This window comes from Hydractinia symbiolongicarpus, chromosome 5 (genome assembly GCF_029227915.1).
Source record: "Hydractinia symbiolongicarpus strain clone_291-10 chromosome 5, HSymV2.1, whole genome shotgun sequence".
NCBI classification, from domain to species: domain Eukaryota; kingdom Metazoa; phylum Cnidaria; class Hydrozoa; order Anthoathecata; family Hydractiniidae; genus Hydractinia; species Hydractinia symbiolongicarpus.
In genome coordinates this window covers 5,795,409-5,817,876 of record NC_079879.1, presented here as the reverse complement: position 1 = coordinate 5,817,876, position 22,468 = coordinate 5,795,409, and the positions used below count along the sequence as shown (strand labels likewise).

At 34.0% G+C, this 22,468-nt stretch overlaps 2 protein-coding genes and 1 long non-coding RNA gene across 3 annotated transcripts; 1 reads left to right on the top strand and 2 right to left on the bottom strand.

Annotated features, from left to right (window-relative positions):
• Nucleotides 1-1,026: 1,026 nt before the first annotated feature.
• LOC130644398 (transmembrane protein 128-like) lies at nucleotides 1,027-10,402 on the bottom strand. Its single transcript, XM_057449990.1, has 4 exons — nucleotides 10,159-10,402; nucleotides 3,391-3,556; nucleotides 2,763-2,924; nucleotides 1,027-1,395 (listed from the first exon to the last, which is right to left on the bottom strand). Exons 1-4 carry the CDS (start codon nucleotides 10,232-10,234, stop codon nucleotides 1,293-1,295), a joined length of 507 nt encoding a protein of 168 aa, XP_057305973.1. The 5' UTR covers nucleotides 10,235-10,402; the 3' UTR covers nucleotides 1,027-1,292.
• LOC130644401 (uncharacterized) lies at nucleotides 4,284-4,527 on the top strand. Its single transcript, XR_008982600.1, has 2 exons — nucleotides 4,284-4,369; nucleotides 4,453-4,527. It is a non-coding gene; the product is annotated as an uncharacterized LOC130644401 (long non-coding RNA).
• Nucleotides 10,403-15,768: 5,366 nt separating the features above from the next.
• Nucleotides 15,769-22,444, bottom strand: LOC130644395 (polycomb protein EED-like). The gene is made up of 17 exons (XM_057449987.1): nucleotides 22,304-22,444; nucleotides 19,898-20,106; nucleotides 19,717-19,815; nucleotides 19,573-19,641; nucleotides 19,230-19,330; nucleotides 19,072-19,096; nucleotides 18,581-18,662; nucleotides 18,047-18,138; nucleotides 17,743-17,832; nucleotides 17,608-17,651; nucleotides 17,430-17,535; nucleotides 17,067-17,129; nucleotides 16,781-16,818; nucleotides 16,612-16,672; nucleotides 16,383-16,456; nucleotides 16,248-16,316; nucleotides 15,769-16,056 (listed from the first exon to the last, which is right to left on the bottom strand). The coding sequence occupies exons 1-17, from the start codon at nucleotides 22,332-22,334 to the stop codon at nucleotides 15,999-16,001; spliced, it is 1,311 nt and encodes a 436-aa protein (XP_057305970.1). The 5' UTR covers nucleotides 22,335-22,444; the 3' UTR covers nucleotides 15,769-15,998.
• Between the last annotated feature and the right edge of the window lie 24 nt (nucleotides 22,445-22,468).

Here is a 22,468-nt window from a genome sequence, read left to right as displayed (position 1 = left end):
ACTGTGCAAGGTATCAACCGACTTCTCATGCAATTTACGCTGACTGCTGCTGTTTTATTTTCACGTCATACTACACGTCCCTAATCATCAACCACACATAACATTCTGATGTATAGTTTTATCAAAGTGTTTACACGCCAAAAACTTGTTAGCTTTGCAGTCGAATGGAAACGAGTCTTTAATATTCTCACTTTTGATTTTGTTACTACAATTCTCAGGTTAATATAGACTTTTCATTGAAGCCGGAAATCCTGTTCACCGGGATGATTTGCGACGGTAGTAGGAGAGGGAGGGTCTTAAAAGTACGAGCTAAATTCATCAGTTGTTGGTTACTCACCCTTGAAGCTTTTACACACTTCTCCCCTTCAGCAGGTACGTACTTTTTCAATTAACCCCATGGTAACCAACCTCGTCCCCGTAGTGTTTCCAACATCGGACGGCGATACGAAAATGTTCGTCTCGCCGTCTTGAGATAAAAAAGAGACAACAGGCGCTGGGAACGAGGTTGCATGGTAACATGCACCTTGTAAAAACACAAAAAGAATTTTAAATTCTAATTTTTGACATACAGTATATTCTGTACGATTCCTTAACAAAATGATGCAATCTTGTTTTCTTTCGAAAGGGTAAATGTTTTATTAGAGTTTTATTACAGCAAAATGCGCGGACACAGTAGGGAAAAGTTGCATTTCAATACTGTTGTATCACAAAAAGATAGAAGGAAAAGAGAATGTAATGCGGTTACACTTAAAAATACGAAAGATATGAAAGCTAATATTAAAGATTTCTCCCCGCATCGTGGCGACGGTTATCTAAAATTCATCTATCGCTAATTAGATCTATAACAATTTGTGCAGCTCTGATCCAAAAAAAGAAAAAAGAGCCCTGTGAATAAAGTTGCCTGTATCAATTTTGATTAAAATTCTAGTAAGGTATTTTGTATAGGATAAAAATATTTTAAACGAAAAGTTTTTTTTAAAACATGCAGAACAGAGCCGGTGGTAAAACCGAATAAAACCTTCTGTGTTTCTTTAAATTCAATTGAAACAAACGAATAAATATTACAATTTAACCTTTCAATAACTATGTCCAACCAACCACATATAAAATGTCGTCATTTCTTGTCAACATTTCAGAGGAAACGTGACAAAAATCTAAGCGTAATTGCTGTCTTATCTGTTAGCACGAACTTAAACAAATAATAATCTTGTAGATGAACAGCAAGTTTCCGTTCCTTGACTTTCTTCATAAAGATGCAACACACGGAATAATTCGATCTTCAAACATTCGCTTCAAACTGGTATTATTGTGAACAGGAAGATGGTACCCATGAACAGTGTAAAGAGAATAAACGGCGTCAAAACACTCCATACTGGCCACAGCGCTACACATAAGCTGGAAAAAGAAAATAATTTTTTTTTTAATTTTTTTTTTGTCTATTCGGGTTTATTCCCCTGTAGAGACGTCTTAATGGGGTTCCCCTGTAGAGACGTATTAATGGGATTCCCTTGTAGAGACGACTTTGAAATTCCCCTGTAGGGACGTCTTAATGAGATTCCCTTGTAGAGACGTTTTAATTAGATTTTCCGTGTGGAGACGTCTTAATAAGATAATTTTGCTCATGATTTAACTTTGCATGTACTTTTAACCAATTCTATTCAGTTGACGTTAAACTAAGATGGTACCTGCAACGAGATTTTTTGTGTAATTTTCAGGCTAAGAAGACCTAATTTTATGAGGGAATACAAACCTGTTCTAATATTTGTCGTTATCGAGAATAGTGTATTTTACGGAACAGAAAAACAAAATACATCATTAAAAATAACTTGTTTGCAAAATAGATTTCGGTGAGATTAACTTCGTTATACGTCACATGTCGAATGTTTCTACTGTAGCGCAGAGTAAAGGATGGCCTTGCAACATGTATACATTACTTATGGTAAAATTCACGCAGCGTGACTGCGGGAAATCAAAATGTACAAGCTATTCTTGTATTGCAAAAAATAAGCTTTATAATATACTTTGTCAACTGATGAAGCCGTACGTGCGACAATAGACATTCAAAGAGTATTTTTTGATAAAAAAAAACATCTTCATGTAAAATGTGCATTTTATCGCTTTTCAGTTTCAAACGGAAACCTCTGATCAACGTACAGATTTTATTAAACCGGTAAATTCTGGTCAGTCTTAAAAAACTTTCTAAAATGCAGAAAAATGTTTAGCGGACAATCCTATTTACGGCCATATTTTTAAAAATGAAATTGTTTTAAACTTTTTTGTTTCTAATTAGCGGACACCAGCAGAAAATGATGTAACTGCCCTTTACACTGTTTTCTGTAGACAAATAATGAGGGTAAGAGAATAAGAAAGATCGATGAAGCCTTTGATATATATTTGTCATGTGTCTAACAATTAAATCTTCTCTCAAAGATTTTGTCTGGAGCATAAGTTTAACATAAGTAAATTAACCTGATATATATATAAGCGACAAAATGACATTTTTTTTTTACTCGTTATGTGAAAATACATTCCCTTATACCAGCTGTTTTATTTTAGCCAGTCAGAACCTGCTAGCGCCTTTCTTAAAGAATATATATATATAAATTAATATAATTCATGAAAATTGTCATCATAAATGTATTCTATATATTTTAGTGTTCAAGGACTCAGTCTGGGTTTGTTCTTGACATGCTACATAGTGTGGTTGCTTTCTTATATAAAAAAGAATGTAAACCGTAATAAATAATAATTTAAATAGTTACCATAACATTGCAATAAAGAACAAGATGGTAGACAAAGGGACTGCATAAGGTGAATGATTCTCATAATCAGCAATCCCCAAGTAGTAATGATAGTAGCCGATTAAATACAAAGCAATTGACACTGATGCACCAAGACAACACAAACCAGGATAGAGGTAGTGTCTAAAAAATTGAAATTGAAGATATTTACAATTAATAAATACTGCTTCTCTTATACTTCTTTTTTTTAGTTGTTCTCATAGCGTTTGTTAAAAAACATGAAGTAGTTCAAACTTTTATAGCCAACACAGTGGTATGTGTTGTTATAAAACAAACAATATGACATATAGTGTACAAAAAATACCTTAAACAATTTGAGGCATTAAAATTCTGTGGAAACGAGGGTGAGGGGCAATTGGGTAAATAATCATTGACAAATTTGTATGATAAAAAAAGTACTTGTCTTCCTTAATTATCAACAAGATCTTATAATACATTACCACATTTTGTACACTATTAATTTTGAAAATCAGGGTAAATCCTAGAAAAGACATTCCCTACCCCACCTCAATTCCTTCCCCCTCCTGTGCCAAAATATTTTGCTTGCTATAGGCTTGACATTTCAGGATGGTGTTTTAAAATATCTCACTTGACGACTCTGGGATCATATCTCAATGCCATGTAGAAGTCTGTATAATAAAACACAGCCATTGCTGAAACCATCCAGAAAACGTTATGTGCATTTATCCAGCTTGATTTGTTTTTCTCTGGCGCATGCTTGCGAAGAATTTCTTCCCCCTGCAACTTCAATTTATCTGAAAAAAAAATGTGATTTACAATTACAAACATGTCAAATGGAATCTTGGATTGTAAAACATATATACATGCTGTATTTGGTTTTTTTTTAAAAAAATAATTTTTAGTTTTTTGGTTTTTCTTTCATGCTTCACTGTCACACTTCATAATTTTACTGCAAGCTGACAATACCATGCAGAAAAGTCAACAATAATAATATTTTAACTTATTTTTATTTTTAACTTATGTAGTTTTCAGCTATTCAGAAAATCCAAACTCTGCTAGTATTAGATAATTGTCAATAGTTGAATTTCCTGTTACATTATAGAATTCTTATATATTCCTAATTAGAAAAACATAATCATCGATTAAACTAATATAAATTCAAAACTGCACACTCTTTGATAATTGAACACAAGAAGAAATGTATGAGGAACCATTTGTTTCAAATACAAAAAATTCTTCCAGAGTCAACGTTAGTAAACAATCATTTTATAATGTATCTAAATTTAGCTTTTTCTGCTAACATTAAAACATTTCAGCATTGCTTTAATTATGTGAAACAATTGCAAATAAAAGCGTTAAAGAAACTTTACTGCGTAATTACAGACCCTGGTTTTATTTATGAACGTAAATCAACTAATTTTGTGGCTTGGTTTGATCTAAGGTTGATCTGAGGTTGAACTGGGCTCTCAAAAGATTGATTTATCCTAAATAAATGCAGGCCTGTAATTAGCTGTCATCTTAGGTTAAGTAAAGCTAGCCGTACCTAACAGCCGCACCTTAGCCGTACCTTAGCCGTACTTAAGAAAATTCGTAATTAGCAGCTCTGTGTAAGACCACTTGCTTCTAAGCTTAAAATTAGTAGTTAATGTATATCAAAGTTAAATTGTCTAACTTTTATTTCGTCTTTTAGGTGAATATCTATGCCGATAAAAATGATGCAAAATGGAGCACTCCATCGTCGAGCCCCAGTAACCCCCAGGGAATCCTCAATGATGAAACACCGATAATAATATATCTTACATGTATTATAATTTTTATAAAATGATTTTGATACAAATACAAAAGAGATTTTTAAAATTGAATGTATGAAAAACATTAGTAAAGTAAGATTGAACATTATTACGCTGCGGACAATATTAGAGCTAGCGCTAAAAGTGACTACAGCTGGCTAAATTTGAATACGGTTGCCAAAATAAGGTACGGCTAGATAATATTAAGGTACGGCTGGGTCTTATCATATAAGAAACAATTTCAAATGCTAAAAACGTTCAATAAAAACGAAATTATGTTAGGTACGGGTAGCCAAAATAAGGTACGGCTGGACCATATTAAGGTACGGCTGGGTCCTATCATATAAGAAACAACTTCAAAAGCTAAAAACGTTCAATAAAAACAAAATTAAGTTAGGTACGGCTAACCAAAATAAGGTACGGCTGGAAAATATTAAGGTACGGCTGGGTCCTATCATATAAGAAAAAACTTCAAATGCTACAAATGTTCAATAAAAACGAAATTATGTTAGGTACGGCTAACCAAAATAAGGTACGGCTGGACAATATTAAGGTACGGCTTGGACCTATCATATAAGAAACAACTTCAAATGCTAAAAACGTTCAATAAAAACGAAATTAAGTTAGGTACGGCTAGCTAAAATAAGGTACGGCTGGACCATATTAAGGTAAGGCTGGATTTTATTATATAAGAAACAACTTCAAATGCTAAAAAAAAATTAATATAAACGAAAAACAATAAGTACGTAGAAGAAGTAGAGTTTACTGGAAAGTAAAGTGCGGGCGAGGTTAAGAAAAAAATTGTATGCAATATGCTCTACTAGGTTGGCTCCACATTGTTTTCTGCACAGGAAAATAAAAAAATGCTACTTTGAAAGTGATGCGGTAAATCTTCTGTCTAACTGAGGTATAGACAGTGAATGTCTGAATAAGGAGTAGAATTAACGTTTTCGCCAGTTGAAGGACACACGCGTTTTTATTCGTTGGATGTTATTGTTAATGGAAGAGATGTAAACTTTTTATTTAAAACAAAAGAACTTTTAAAAAATTTTAATATTCGTTGTTGTTTATGAGTGCACGTTATTTTAATGATGGAAAACGATAAGAAAAAGGAAGAACCTAATAAAGCCGCGAAACAATGTGTGAGTAAAGGTTTTTGATTTTTAATTTTGATTGTGTTAACTGTGTCCTGATTTAATTCAGCATATACACTTATTATAAAAACAATTTTTTATAAGAACAATAAGGTTAAAAATTATTGACAAATAAGAACGAAATAACAACTATACTCAAGGGCAAAATTTTACTGATTTTTCTAAAAACAACCAACAAACATAAAGAAATATTTCTTGACAGAATTAAAATGAGAATGCGCTAACACATTAACAAATAAGATGAAAAATAATAACCAAGAGAATCCAAGTCTAGGTGGTTTTTACAAAAAAAACTGTCACTTCATTCCTCACACACTCTTTTTTTCTATTACAAGAGCAAAATATACACTACTATTTTCTATTTTCAACACCTAAAAAATATTTTATGCTCAGATAAAGTACACTTCTTGGCATACTAGTTTAAACATGAAAAATCACGCCTGGTATTTTCGGTATGTTGTCAAATGTGGTCAGCCCGTGTTATGAGTTGTCCTTATTGAAGGAGAATGCGGAGATTTTGATTCTGATAAGAAAAAGCAGCGAGAAGTTGGGACCGAGGAACAATCATACATAATGGCAGATGATTCTCCATTTAAAAAACATTACACGCAATTGTACTACACAAAAAAAGCTGTTATCGAAAAGCAAGTTCATGAAGACAAGGTTTCAAATTTGTTCTCGCCAACATTATGCAACATTATGCTGGCATCGTGGGTCATTTTGCTGCGTTCTTGCTTTTAATTCACCAACTGATTTCGATAACCAGAGCTTAGAATCGATGTTGGCGAAGACAGCAATAAAAGATAAGAAAAGCTTAAGGACTGACTTGGTGTTCCTTGTACTTCCATATGGTGTTCTTTTAATTGATATCAACGAAGTCAAATTTTACAATATTGGCAATGAAACGTTTTTGAATTCAAGTTAGTTTTATTGTTACTTCACTGCTATTTTGTAGCGTTTTTAAACTTTTTAAATGTAATGAGGTTATAAGGCTAAAAGTGTTCTTGAAGCGTTCTTTAAAGTCAGGAAACAGGTAACACAGGTTCTTTGATTTTTGTGACAAATGTTCTTACCTACTAAGATACTGTTCTTAACTTGTTCTAAATTTTAACCTAGAAATGCATTATGTTGTTTTACGGCTTTACATGCGTACACGTTCGTTCTAGTAAAATGATTTAAAGCAGTAGGAGATGTTTTTTGAAAAGCATAAATATAATTTCTTCTTATTTTCTATTTCAGGTGTGACATTTGTAAAACTTATTCATTTTGCAAATGTTCTTTATTTACAAAGGACAGGGATCTATCCAAAAGATACATTTTCTATTGTTAAATTGAAAAAATCGGAAAATGAAACATCTCAATCTCATCAAACACATGCTATTTGTTGCGAAGTACTATTCGGTCTTCTGAACAAGAGAAACATCCTGACTTATCCATATAAGTTTCGGCAATTGCTTTTGGTAGCTCAATGTTTGATTGCAATCGATTTGGAGAATACGGATGGTTGTTTACGACAGATTAAAGCCTTTTTAGAGTCCCGTTTCTCATACTTAAAGCTGATCACGCTGGACAGCCATCCCAGCTCGCATTTTTCGTGCCTTGTTGAATCAGACGAAACACTTTTTGTAAAGGAGATTGCAACAAACAAAGTAGTTAAAGACATGCAACGTCTTTTACAAAATGATATTTCATATCAACTTTCTTAAAATATATGTAAGCATGTTTTGAAATTTATTTGTTCTGAAGCGTCCTTTATACGTTCTTACTGTTGTGCAACAGTCAATGATGAAACCTTCGATAAAAGCATCGCCACTATCATCAGAAGTCGACAATATCGAAGTAATATGGAGAGAATGTCATTAGCAGCGTCAAGGAAAGAAGCCCTGGCCAAGTTCTTACCCAGTATTTTTTTGAATTGTTTGGCAATTGGGTTAAGAGTCACACTGACTGACTTTAAACAGAACTGGCCTGTATCTATCCCAGCTACCTCTAAATCACTCTTTACGACCTTTGATTTTATCGACATCTTTCTTTTACAGTTGTTAGCGTTTCGATATATTGCATCAAGATCGGATAGATCTGTTACAGATTTGGTCCTAGAAATGCAAACGTTAGAGAATGTAAGCAATCAATCTGACACTGATAGTGATATTTATTAAAATATAATTATATATTATCGTGTTCGTATTTGTTAAAACATTTTGTTTCTTAGGTAATATTTTTTTTATATTTTCAGCTATACAATTTATTTTACTTTAAATAGATATGCAGCCGTACTTTAATTTTGATCAATGGTAGCCGTACCTAACCTAATTTCGTTTTTATGAAACATTTGTAGCATTTAAAGAAGTTTCTTATACGATAAGACCCAGCCGTACCTTAATATGGTCCAGCGTACCTTATTTTAGCTAGCCGTACCTAACCTAATTTCGTTTTTATGGAACATTTGTAGCATTTGAAGATGTTTCTTATACGATAGGACCCAGCCGTACCTTAATTTTTTCCAGCCGTACCTTATTTTACCTAGCCGTACCTAACTTAATTTCGTTTTTATTGTACATATTTTAGCATTTGAAGATGTTTCTTATACGATAGGACCCAGCCGTACCTTAATATGGTCCAGCCGTACCTTATTTTAGCTAGCCGTACCTAACCTAATTTAGTTTTTATGGAACATTTGTAGCATTTGAAGATGTTTCTTATACGATAGGACCCAGCCGTACCTTAATATGGTCCAGCCGTACCTTATTTTAGCTAGCCGTACCTAACCTAATTTCGTTTTTATGGAACAATTTTAGCATTTGAAGATGTTTCTTATACGATAGGACCCAGCCGTACCTTAATATTTTCCAGCCGTACCTTATTTTAGCTAGCCGTACCTAACCTAATTTCGTTTTTATGGAACAATTTTAGCATTTGAAGATGTTTCTTATACGATAGGACCTAGCCGTACCTTAATATGGTCCAGCCGTACCTTATTTTAGCTAGCCGTACCTAACCTAATTTCGTTTTTATGGAACATTTGTAGCATTTGAAGATGTTTCTTATACGATAGGACCCAGCCGTACCTTAATATTTTCCAGCCGTACCTTATTTTAGCTAGCCGTACCTAACCTAATTTCGTTTTTATGGAACAATTTTAGCATTTGAAGATGTTTCTTATACGATAGGACCTAGCCGTACCTTAATATGGTCCAGCCGTACCTTATTTTAGCTAGCCGTACTTAACTTAATTTCGTTTTTATGGAACATTTGTAGCATTTGAAGATGTTTCTTATACGATAGGACCCAGCCGTACCTTAATATTTTCGAGCCGTACCTTATTTTAGCTAGCCGTACCTAACCTAATTTCGTTTTTATGGAACAATTTTAGCATTTGAAGATGTTTCTTATACGATAGGACCTAGCCGTACCTTAATATGGTCCAGCCGTACCTTATTTTAGCTAGCCGTACTTAACTTAATTTCGTTTTTATTGTACATATTTTAAAGTTGTTTCTTATATGATAGGACCCAACCGTAAAATATATGTTGTCTTATAATTTTCATATTTTTCCTCTCTTTTCCTTACCTATCCCCTTTATTTTACTTTACTTGATAAGTCGCATTGAAGTTCACCGTTCGTACTAACCACCTTTTTATTGCCAGCCGTACTTAATTTGTCGATTTGGGAATCACCTTCCCGCGCTCTCCCCCGTTTGGTTTCTATAAGAGCAAGATGTTTCGTTAACATTTTTTCGTATTTTGCGGGTTCATTGGTGATTGAGAAACAGAAATTCAGTGACACAACAAATTTACCACTACGATTAGCTCAGTTTTTTCCATTAAAATACATTACCTCACCTTAAAAAGAAAAGTGTAGTTACGTACGGCTAAGGTACGGCTTAGGTACGGCTGTTAGGTACGGCTAGCTTTACCTAAGCGTCATCTTACTTCTAATTTAGACAATCACATAATTAGCACTATACACTAACGAAAAAATTGTGCATTCAATTCTATATTTGAAGGGCTACGATTTAAAAACTTAAATCAAAACAAAAACAAAATATATATAGCTATGATCAAAATGTCTTCGTATAACGAGAAAGAATCTTGTTTTGCAGAGAGAAATGTTGAGAAGAATTTTTATCAAGGTTTTCCAGGTCTAACCCATGATCTCTTTTTAAGATATGACTCATTTGCTTTGATAACTGTAACCTCTCTATCTTAACACAGTTGATAAAACAAGGGATTTGTAGATCGCTGCCAAGTTAAAAGAGCCAAAAAACAAGGAACAACAAGCAAATCTACGAGTTACGTAAGAACCTTAGGTGTGAAAAAAACACTACATAACTTGTGAACAAAACCTTACAGAAGGAGAGATGTCTTATGTAAGTTTTTTGTAAGCCCTTTTATGTAAAAAATAAGATGTAACTATAGCTATCTCTTAGCTAAATCCATTACATATTCTTACCATCAGTTTTCTTGTCAAAGTTTCGATTGCGAAAATGGGAAAAAGATTTCGATAAAGCTTCCGACTGCGCAGCCATATTGTTTTCTTATTTAGTAAATTCTTTTGAAAATTTGTCTGTGTTTTCTTTTTGTGTCATCGAGTCGAAGCGAAACAAAAATGCCCTGCAGGTTTGGACATTTTGATTAAAAACTGCTTTTATTACAAGCTCGTGAGCTTGTTACAAGCTCGTGAGCTTGTATTAAAACGCAAATGTGTCCTACAAGAATGGAAATTTTTGCCTCTCTGAGCACCGACACGGGAGTAGTCGTGTGTTCGAATCTCATCTTGGTAACTATTTTTTCTTTTTTTTTCTTTTTACTGTCTCGCCCGCGAGGACATGTTTACAGACTGACCTAACGAAAATTGAAATTTCGAGAAATATTCTATCAATATTATTGCCTATCCGAATAGCAAAATATGTCGTGTCTAACTTTAGCTTTTTATACACTTTTTTGGCGAGGTTGTTTGCGTATATCATACGTCTTGTTTTATTTTAGCCGCCCTACGACAGCTGTATACTGTCGCAGATTAGAACAACTCCATCTTACTTTATCCGCCGCGGTTGCAATCAAGCGGCCGCCTGTTTCGAACAAGCGATCGCGTATTGAAACTAGCACCGGCGTATTAAAGCTAGCGGCCGTTTATTTAAGTCTAGCGCCCGCCAGTGCGAGTCGAAATTAGCGAGCGCTTGTATTAACTGGCGGCCGCTATTCTGAAGTTAATGAGATGTGCAGCATATTGAATTCTGTGCACAAGAGAGCTATTACAACTCGCTGGTTGAAGTACTTGCGTCAAAAGCTTGGGGTGAAAAAATGTTCTTTTATTGCTTACCAAACTGTGCACGACATTGTTTCGAACGCGCTGTTAATGTCGGACAGAAAAGTTGGTTATCGTCAAATGGCCAAATTCATTAATCACAGTTATACCGAAATAAAAGGTATGCATTGTGTTGAAATCCATTGATCTGGAAGGTGTTGAGGAAAGATCTACAATCCCGGACTTAATTTATTGGAAAAGAGGGCGGCCGAATTTCAAAGTTCGTCCCACAAGCAGTTATAAACTATGACGCGCCATGTGTTGCAAAAACACTACATGGGGAGAAGATGATCTCGCTTCTTTGAAATTCTACCTTTTCGGGTGATTGTGATTAAAATTCATATTTTCCGGGTGTTCAAAATTTCAATTTTTTCGAGAGATTAAATAATATATTTTCGGTTAATCAAAAGTTGTTTTTTTCTCGGGTGATTAAACCTTATATTTTCGGGTCATCAAAATTTCAATTTTTTCGGGTGATTGAATATCATATTTTCGGTTAATCAAAAGTTCTTTTTTCTCGGGTGATTAAATCTCATATTTTCAGGTAATCAAAATTTCCATTTTTTCGGGTGATTGAAATTCATGTTTTCGGGTAATAAGTTGTTATATGCGGTGTAACCATACATCACAACACGTGCGCACTAAAGATGGTGGTTGTTTCGTCTTTTTGTTCATTAAGCCATATTAGTATTTGTATCCACTACTTTTCACTTCAGTAATACCTCTTATAAACCCTTTTCTTTCTTTTTTATTAAAAAGGTATCCCTGTCTTTTTGCATTGGCTTTCCAAGTTTCTGTATCTTTTCTAGGTTGTCCTTAGACCCTCTATTTAAACAGCCTCTATACAGACAGCTATCTGCCCAAATCCTTAAACCAAAGCCTTGTTTGACAGACCACAATGAGTTTCGTGTTCTGTAGCGAGTATGAAAAATTCAGCCTATTATCTCATCATTATCACCCTATAGATAGCACTGTAAAAAAGATGGACAGACCTGGAATCCCAGGCAATCTGGTGAAGGAGTCCGGGGGTTTCCAGTGTTATTCTCAAATAAAATTTGCTGATTACCCTGGGCATATATCAGATAGCGAAAGGTTGGAAATAGGTTTGGCATCATTGTGCATATTGTTTCCAAACTTCTGCAGCTTTATTCAGCCCCCCTACTGTTTTTTATTAGGAGTATATATATGAGAGTTAATGAATGAATTTTTTGAACATATTGTGCGGTGGACAAATGAATCGGATAGGCGCTATGAGGATGCCAATAAAAAAAGTGTGAAGTATATGCTGACAAGAGTTAAATCAGCCATAAACTCTGTGGATCTTTTAGTTACTTACAGCTGAAAAAACAGGGTCATATAATGTCCTAAAAGAAATATACCAAGTTAGAGAACAGTTAGAGATTTTATTACAGTGTTGGAATGAAAAGTTCATTGTGGCACAATGATGGTTTGAATAAACTTATTCACTGGCGATTTGTCGTCCATGCATGCATTGATGGTTACTCCAGAATGATAACCTCACTTATGGTTGCATCTGATAACACAGCAGATACTGCTTTGCGAGGTTTTTTGCTCGGAGTGAAAAAATTTGGAATACCTGCAAGAGTTCGTGGTGATCATGACTCTGAGAATGTCAAAATAGTGGAGTACATGCAGTCCAACCAAGGGAAGTTTGGGGCATACATTCAAGGCCCATCAGTGCACAATCAGCGAAAGGCTACACTATGATACTAAGCACTGTGCTCTAAGCCGCTATATAGATTTGTTTTTGTTCATGGAAGAGAACAATTTATTACAGCGGAATAACGAAATGCATATTTTTGTTCTTCATTATATCTTTCTACCAAGAATACAAAATTCTTTAGATCAGTTAATGGCACGTCATAATAAACACTGTTTCTACAATAGACAAAGGCATTACGAACTTGTCAAAGTTTAATTGTCAATGATCGCAGGTTATTTGGTTAGTTTCAAATTCTTAACCCATACTAATTTTTGCTGACGTCAGCACACCCCGTTTCCCCGAATTTTAGCACCTTAGCAGGCCGTCGTGTGGATTGTTCTGAAATGCAGACATGGCAGAAACTGCCAGTGGCGCATTTGCGACGCTATTTACCTGGCCTACACATCTCCCAAAGCGAAGCTTTTGCAGCCTGCCGGCTGCAGAGTTTTGACAAGGCATTCCATTTGTTCAGTTAGAGAAATAGCCAAAAATCGGCCTTTTTCAATAACATTATGTCCAGAATTGTAGAAACATAACTAAACGACGAACTAACTATCAAACTCAGGGCCCTAACGATGTGCATCACATAGACGAAAACGACGAACTCAAGAAATGGGGATTTTGTATACACGGAGTTATAGATGGATCCAGTTGGAAGTTATTTTAGCTCAAAGTGGCAACTACTAACAATAAACCATTGGTTATTAGAAATTTTTATATCGAATTGGTCAAGGAATATAAAAATTTTCCTAAATTAGTAGGAATGGACAGGGGCAGTTTTAACATCTACACCGAATTTTCACTGGGCGTGACGAAGCTTTCAACACGCTACTTCCACTCGCAATCAAAGGAATGAGGCATTTTGGTCACGGTTGAAAAAATGAAATGAAAGGCTATCTTGGTGGATCACCTTTTTCGAAGATATGGAGAGAAATGGGAATTTTTAAGTCACATCTATCTTGAAACGCACGCGGAATTTTGATCTTCGTTTTCTTACCAGTCCTGCAACGCGACTGAATTCACACACATGTAGAACACAAGCCACGTTCGTCCATCATCATCAGCTCCTGCAGAAAGTCAATTATGCAATTCCTACTCAAATTGGGTACCATGACCAAGGCTTCGATGTTACTGATAATGACATAGCCGTTGCAGAGAATGTCATGGGAATTCAGCACTTTCCTATTGATAAGAATGTCGAAATTTACGAATTGATTGAGTGTTATTTACAAATAAAGAATTATAGAAGGGGTGTTGATGTCGAGATAGCACTCGACCTTTACGTGAAACTACTTATTCTGTTTGAGAACGATGGATTCGATGTAAATTATACTTCATTTTGTACAAGAAATAGACAAGCATAGTTGTATACAGTATTTTTGCGGTATATATCTTTCTAAAAATCAATATTAGATATTCTATCACGCGTATTCATAAAAAGGGTGATGCTTAAACGGCAGAAAGACTTCTCTCACAGGTATCAAAGAATTATAAAAAGAATAAAATCTAACAAAAGATACCCTTAAAATCAGGTGGAAGTGTCGAAAGGGACTTAACATAAAAAAAGTTAACAAAATTTAAAACTTTGACCAAATCAGTAACAAAAGAAAAAAATAGTTTAATAAAGTAAATATATTAAACACAACCAAAGTCTGCACCAAAAACAGTAGTTATGTTCAATTTTCTCGGTCATGTTTTAAATAGGCAATAAAACATTTAAACAGGATGTAGAAACTTTGGGAAGATTTTTCTCTTCGAAAGGAATGTCATTTTTTTTGTCAAATCCAGCTCTTTCTCAATAATTTTTTTTACCTTCAATTATTGTTTGTATTTGTTTAACAGGCATATTTGGAAATGTCTGTATAAACGACAACAGATCACCATACAATAAACCCATTTCCAAAACTTTCTCTTCGGTGCACAGATGAGCAAGCGAATCATAGACTTTGTTTGCAATAAAGGTTGGTAAAAGATAATCTATAGAACGTGCACATAAGAATGAGTCAATCTATAAAAAAAACACCATCTGATAAAAAGTTATGCCATAAAAAATGAATGTATACCAGCATAAATACCCAAATAAATTTAAAATATCAGTACCTTCGTGTATGAATCGACATCATCGCTGGTTGCCATCTTGAAGGTTGAGATGTGATTAAACATGTATGTTTTTGCCATTATCCGATTGCCTATTGAAACAGGTGGTCGCTCATTTCAAGCAAGCAGCCGCCTATTTAAACAATCGGCCGCGTTATTGGAACAAGCTGCTGCCTGATTTCATGGTATGGTATAAAACACAGTGTATTTGCAGGACCAGATTGTTTGACCCATAGCTACATCCGCCAGTCCTGAACATGCGGCCGCCAGTTTTGATACGCGGTCGCTTGTTTGAAACAAAAAATGGGCTTATCTCCACAAAAATACAAATAATAGCTTATTTATTTATTTCGTTATTAATCTATATAACACTGTTCAAAAACCCATCTTACATGCATAGCCTTAAAGTAGTTTAAGTGGCAATAGCCCCTGGTGTCTTTACTTTTCTGTTGTAATTTACGTTAAGAGCCTGGAGTAATTAATTTCTCTAAATTATGCGTGCTTAGATTAGAATCTAAGGGTAATAAGGTGCATTGCGTACTCCATGAAACCTATTGGTTCGCACTAGAAGTTTAAGTGGTGTTAACAGGTTGCCTTTAACTTAACACCGCTTCACGTGCTTAAAATTTGCGGCATAAACTCACTTCTTAAAACCACAAAAAAGTTAAACTCACCTTTAAAAAAAATTGTTCTTTGACTTTCTAGTACGAAGTCATCGACAATGTTACAAGTTATTCAACGAAAGAAAATATAAGGAATTCTCTGTGGAGTATTACTACATCAGTTTTCCAGTTATATATTATTACTGGTCAAACAAGTGCAACATTATTCCACATTTCAACGTTGAGTGATCACGAGTTGTGGCTAATATATGACATGTCGGTTTTTTCGCTTTTGGGTTATTCTATTGGCTATTCCAAAAATACCCAACAGGCACAAGTTATATCATATAACAATTTCTTTAAAGCTGTTAATTATTTTACAAATGCTTCATTAAGTGCTTATTTTACATATCATATCTTCATATCACATATCATATCTTCATATCACAAAACTGATTTTTCTTTCTTCTTTTATGCGACGTAAAAACATTAGACGGAGTTTATTCTTCTTGCGCGGAAAATATCTTCATATGCAGGGAGGCAAGATTATTTTAACGTGCTTCTCAGACTTGCTTATCCCATCGCCATATCGTACCATCGTCACAAACAGCAATAAGGATTCTAAAAACAAGTGTCAGTGTTATTTGTTTGATTTCTTCTTGATTAATCACTCTTTGAATTAGCTGTTCCGTAGGAAACAAAATCGGCCTAATAAGAGGATTATTTAATGTCATGAAGAAGAATTCATGACATTAAATAAATACTAAATCATTATTTAAATATTTGACAAACTCAATCACGGTCACACTTACTTGGCATTACTGCTAAAACTTATTTGTCGCACTGCTGAGTTGCATCGGTTGTGATGTAGTAAAACTGGCCTAAAAAAACAAAGATCAAGATCAGCCGAAATAAACACGAATGTAAACATCATTGGTTTCACTTACTTTGAAAGTGATGGATGTTCATATTCCAAATCATATAAATATATCTTTCCAACCTGATTTCCCAAAGCTAAAATCTAGAAAAGGAACGGAAGTTTTAACAACCCTTGGGATACCAATCCGGCGGTAAAATACCGCCTCCAAAAGCTTATATTGTGCTTATATTATGTTGGTATTTAGTACTTTTACATGAAACGTTTAATACAATAAAACATAAAAACGCAGTACTTACTGTTTGCTGATAATCAACAGCGAATCTCATGAACCAGATATCACATTGAGTTATATCGAACCTAACAACATAGGAGTCAAATAACAGAAATAACGAACAATTCCATGACTCGTTTTACCCTATTTAATAACACAACAACAACAACAAATAATCCCCTGGCCGAACTTACTTGTGCAAAATGAATACACCTATATCAGAGTTATGCTTCTAAAATAAAGATTTAAATTATTATTCGAATACTTCGTAGAATCATTCCAAATAATTATTCATTCTTTATTATGACAGATGTTCAAAGAAATCCACAATCTAGTTGATTGATCTAAAATTGCTCACAATTCAGCTCCCTAAAAGTGCTTTAGTCAAAATTAGCTTTCCAGAATTGGAGCACTGCCAAAGCTGGAAAAACATTATCAATTGAAGCACAGTTATCTCAGCTATAAGATGTTTGAACTAACCCTTTTCATGATTGTCTCGATGCTATCCTTAGCTTGCCAACATACTACTTGGTTGTCGCAAGACTAAATAAAAAAGAATATAAATCATATATATCTCTTTAATAATAGCCGTATTCCGTTTGTCTGTTTGTGCGTCTTTTTGTTAGGGAAACGAACCCGTGAATTTTTCCACGGGTTAACGTCTAGTCTCTTTAATAATAGCGTCTGTCTGTCTGTCCGCGAAAGACGCGTCCTGTTACGGAAACACGAAATGCGATACATAAAGGACGGGAGACCCCGTGAATTTTTCCACGGGTTGACGACTAGTACATATATATCTATCCTAAAAAAATAAAACTACAATATATTAGGGATAACGATCACCTTTGATAAGACCAGGTCCCCCAACCATACACAACAGTCGACGTAATTCCTGTGAACATCACGTGTTGTGAATTCAGGATAATGCACAGCCAATGTAGGAAATACCCTATAAAGAAATTAACATTAAAATAAAAAATATCTAGATTGTCAAGTCAGTATGAGAACAGCTGAAACTTACTTTTTCTGTTCCTCTGCTGAGTAGTTATGAGAATCAGCAATAGTCTAGACAAAAAAGGACAAACTTTGGTAGGTATTGATGGTTAAACGCAAAATACCGAGAACAAAACCTGAATAATACAATTAAAATAACAACCTTTTTTATTTCCTTTGTCTCAAGAGACCAAAATTTCAGTGAGTGATCCATACCGCAAGATACAATTCTTGTTCCCAGTATATCAAAGTCCTAAAACAAAAAAGACGCTTAAAGCTTGCAATAGAGTGTGCACAAGGAACTTATTCAATATTTCTTAGATTTTTTTAAAGCAGATTCGAATAGCCTTACAGCAGAGAAAAATATGATAACTTCAGGAGCAAAATAATTTAGAAGGGAAAACCTAATATTGGTCTATGCAGACAATTAACCGTTGAAAATAAAGAAATATGAGATGTTTGCTTACTATTCCTAATACTTCATCTCTGTGACCGTCTACTCCGCCAAACACAGCAACGCATGAATCTGTTTTAATGTTCCACAGTCGTAGTGTATGATCTACAGTAAATATTTTATTACAACGAAAACAAATGTTATTTTATTAAAACAGATTTGTACAGGCAGATTTAAAATTTGCAGCCTTTTTACTTTATTTTGACCAGTTTTTCTGGTTAATAAGACTTAATTTGTAACTTGCAGAGCTTAGTGGTAAAGCGTTATTATTAAGGTGTCATGGTTCAAATTCCTCTAATTGTAGTTGTAAAAGTCACATCTCCCGAAGGTCCTGCCATCAGCTTGTTTTCTTTGATGATGATTTTGTCTGCAATTCAGGTGAAGATGATGGATGGTATGGATTCCTGTCTTTCTGTGTAATGTAGTGACTACAACCTTGGGAGGGGCGAATGATTAAAGTGACACAGATAAAAGTAATCTATGAAAGCATGTTATAATATTGTTTTGTACTCGAAATTTTCTTTCGTTACATAAAATAAATGCATACCTTTACTGGTGGATAATATAAGAAATGAATCTAATGGATGTGTTTTTAATTCATTTATTGCACTACCATGACCCTGGAATGTCTATAAAAAAGGACCTAAAAACTTGTTATAAACCGTATAAATAAGACACAAAAAAAAATGTTTAAAGTTGTGGCACAATGATTAAAACACTCATTTTGCATAGCCTTTTTGTTTTAATCGTTTTAAAAAACTATGGGGTCACCTGCCAGGATATCTATATTATAATGCGCGTATACGTCTGTCTGTCTGTCACGCAAAATGGTAGCTTAGCTGCGCAATAGCGAGAAGCAAGCAATGCGGCATAAAAAGGACGGGCGAACCCGTGGATTTTCCACGGGCTAACAACTAGTTATCAACTATTATGCCAGTGGTTTGTTATGCACAAACAAATTATTAAAGCAACTAACAAAATTCAAAAAAAGAAAGAAAAGTTAAACTAGTTTCACATATGTGTAAAATTAAAACTCACCACAACAAATTGTCTTGTGACGGGGCTGCAAAATACAATTAATTCATGGTTTACTGAAAAAATTTAAAAAAATACAAATTCTCTGCAGGCGAGGTTATGCAAATGCATAAGCACCATGCACGGAGTAAAGCAAAATTACTCTGTGATAAATCACTCACTTTAACACATGTATGATGCCTTTTGCACCAGCAAAACAAAAAACTGGATCTCCTGTGTCAGGAAAACATGTCCAGGTACATGTGTAAAAACTTTCTTCTGGCTATGACGGGATTAAGGAATCAAAAAATTTGTTCAAGATCACATAATAGAACCAATACAAACTTTAACACTCTAATCGTACAAAACAACACAAAAAATAAGATAGAAAAATGAAGGGAATAACTCCAACTTTTAGCAATGCTTTTCATGTAAAAATAACATCTATCCAAAAAGAGTTTACAACTAGTAGAATTTATTTTTTCATTTTACATTTCTTGCAAGTTACAACAATGAAAGGGATACGTCAGCATCAGCATAGCTTTGATATAAATTGATTCGACCACAATCCTCACCACACCTGTAAATAGATGCCTAAGAAAAGACAGTATACTTTTTCAATTTAAGATCTCTAACTTTTTATAATGTTTAAACTTAAATATTTTTTACCCTATTACTACCAACTGTTCCAAATATTAATGGGTCTTCTTCACCATCAATTAAATGTTGATAAAATTGAACACCAAATATTGGCTGTTTATGGTCTTCCTAAAATCCAAAAAATGCTAGGTGACATGCTTCATAAAGCTTACCAGGAAAACTTAAGGTCATAAATAGTTAGAGGTCCCACCTTTATAAAATTTGTGCACTTGTAATTCATTTTAGATTTATTTCCAGTAGATAATTGGGTATTAACATTTTTATTCAGTCTTTTGCCTTTTCGTTTTGGTTTTGAATTGTATTCATTTCTCTTTTTTCGTTTGGTTTTATTAATGGCTGTGTTGGAAGTGGATGAAGTATTTGTAAGCTGACTGCTATCTGAATCATCACTCTCATCAGCTAAAGAAGTAAAACAAGAGATTGTATAATGTAGATTGTATAATGACAAAACTTTTATTCTAAAATTACACCTGGAAGTATACTTATTTATGAAAAAAACAATGTTTAAGCATATCAAGACATTAATCATGTGTAAAGCTCTTTACAAAAAACTATAAAATAATATGGTCAGTCTGTCTGTCTGCAAGATGGGTACGTTCAATTTCTTATGTCAAAAAATGCATGTCTGAAATGTTAATTTAAATTAATGAATGAATTACAATGCACCATCAATTTAAGGTCTAATAACTTTGAAACAGAGTGGTGTTTTTGGATCAAAATTGATTAAATTGCCAATTTACTTGATTCTGGATCATATCTGTCCCATACCAGGTAAACTGGTACAGCAGTATTATTATACAGAAGATGTCATTAAAAGCATTAAACTGATAAGTATAAAATGTCAATATCTCTTTAGCTATCCACCAAATATACTTGATTTTATATATACATTATATTTATGGTCATTTAAAGCTCACAGCAGAAGCAGTTGCTAAACATTTCTGCAAATGTATAAATTGGTTGACAATGTCATCAAGATATATCTCCATAACTAATTATTTCCCTAATCAAGTGGATTTTTATGGATCATTAGTCTATTAGAATAATACCAATTAAATCTGTCTGTAAGTAACATCCATAAGTTCATTTTCCTTTGAAGCAACAGAATTTTTTAAAAAAATAAGTTGCAACAACCTCGCCATAAGTTATAGTTTCATGGGATTTTTTGGGTCATGACATGTGAACGCATATTCATTGTTCACAATGCTAAATCTCAACATTACAGCAGACAGAAACTTATAAATCACCAACAAGAAATATCTCATCTCACATATCCATTGAGCAGGTGACATAATACACATTTTGCTTGCCTCACATGCCAAAAGTCACACGCATTCCTTTGTGTAATTGTGTATATACTTAGACATAACATAAACCTTGTGCTGTTTTGGGAGACAATAGACAGCAAATAATCAATATAATTACAGTAAAGTCTAAATATAAGCATTTGCAAACGCTCTATACAAATCCTTTTTAAGTCAAAAGCTGTTTTATTGTTTGTTTATCGTAATTACTTGAATGATGTTTGCAGAGCTACGTTCAGTAATTAAACAAAAGCTTCACGAAAAAACAATACAGTAATTTATTTTCTTATCTGCAAGTTGTTAAAACTTTTTAAAAATAAAATACTCTTGGGTATTAGGCCGTCATCAAAAATATGTTGTGTTCGCGTAATCCGACCGACTCACTTTTGGTAATAAAAACCCGAGTCGGTAAGTCAGAAAAAGACCGGGAAAAAATTTCGCGAAATTTTTTTCAAAAAGAAAATTTTTTCGCCGGAACTAATTAATGCAAAATTGCCAACTCGTGAAAATTAATTTTGGTAAAAATAATTCCTTTAAGTCACTCCTGTTGATAAAAGACAGTTTACAGGGCGGTGAAAAACGGTCTACAAACGATGTTGAGTGGCGCTATACCGGAACAAATTTGCTTGCTCCGATCTGAAAACCCTGGGAAAAAGTACGCTTGACCGACTCATTTTTGTGGGGTAATAGTACAAAGTTATTAAATTTAACGACATGTGAAGGCTTGACTTAAAGATATGTTTGCTATACCCGAGTGAGGGCTTTTATTTTTATTTTCAAAGCATGTCTATCTAAGATATTTTTTTCTTATATTTTAAAAGAATGTACTAAATAAGCACCACCAAAAACACAAAGCTTATGAGGCCCACCATCAAAAAAGGTTGATGTTGTTACGAAGAATGTAAAAGTATAGAGAACATTAAAGTTGTCCCCTTTCCTTATGCTGACACTCGAAAGACAGAAGACCATTTTGAACCATGCCACAAGTCAGTCCGACCTTCATTATCATCACCAGAGAATACTTCGAGAAGAGTGCGCACCCATGCAAGTTAAATATAACCAAAACATGGGAGAGGTTAGTTGTCATGTACCTTAATACAGCTTTCGGACGAATGTTCTCGTGATGTAATACCAAAGAAAAAACATGTTGAATAAAGTTTAACAAATCTCTTTAAACTATTTTAATGCCAAAAATCTATTTAATACCAAAAACATATAGCTAGTAAATCTGCCAACACATCATCATGGGGTGAAAATATGCCATGATAAAGATTCCCCTATGTGAGACTAACCTTCTTGCGGTAGTATTTTCTCAAATTCCATCTTATCTAAACCACACAACTAGCTGCATAAAACAAAACTAAAATGTGTGCTTTTTAATTTCCCGCTTTGCCTCTTGTTTATACAGGCTCGCTCATTCAAAATAATTGCAATTAAAAACGGTTGTTTTTTATGTT

Excerpts from the sequence above, each read along its gene's own strand:
- LOC130644395 (XM_057449987.1), bottom strand. The coding sequence starts at position 22,334 with ATGGAATTTGAGAAAATACTACCGCAAGAAG. Across the intron at positions 19,642-19,716 it reads GAACAGTTGGTAGTAATAGG|GCATCTATTTACAGGTGTGG; the intron begins GTAAAAAATATT and ends GTCTTTTCTTAG. Across the intron at positions 16,819-17,066 it reads TCGAGACAATCATGAAAAGG|AAGCATAACTCTGATATAGG; the intron begins GTTAGTTCAAAC and ends TCTTTATTTTAG.
- LOC130644398 (XM_057449990.1), bottom strand. The coding sequence starts at position 10,234 with ATGGCTGCGCAGTCGGAAGCTTTATCGAAATCTTTTTCCCATTTTCGC. Across the intron at positions 3,557-10,158 it reads CTTTGACAAGAAAACTGATG|ATAAATTGAAGTTGCAGGGG; the intron begins GTAAGAATATGT and ends TTTTTTTTTCAG. Across the intron at positions 1,396-2,762 it reads TTCTTTATTGCAATGTTATG|CTTATGTGTAGCGCTGTGGC; the intron begins GTAACTATTTAA and ends TTCTTTTTCCAG.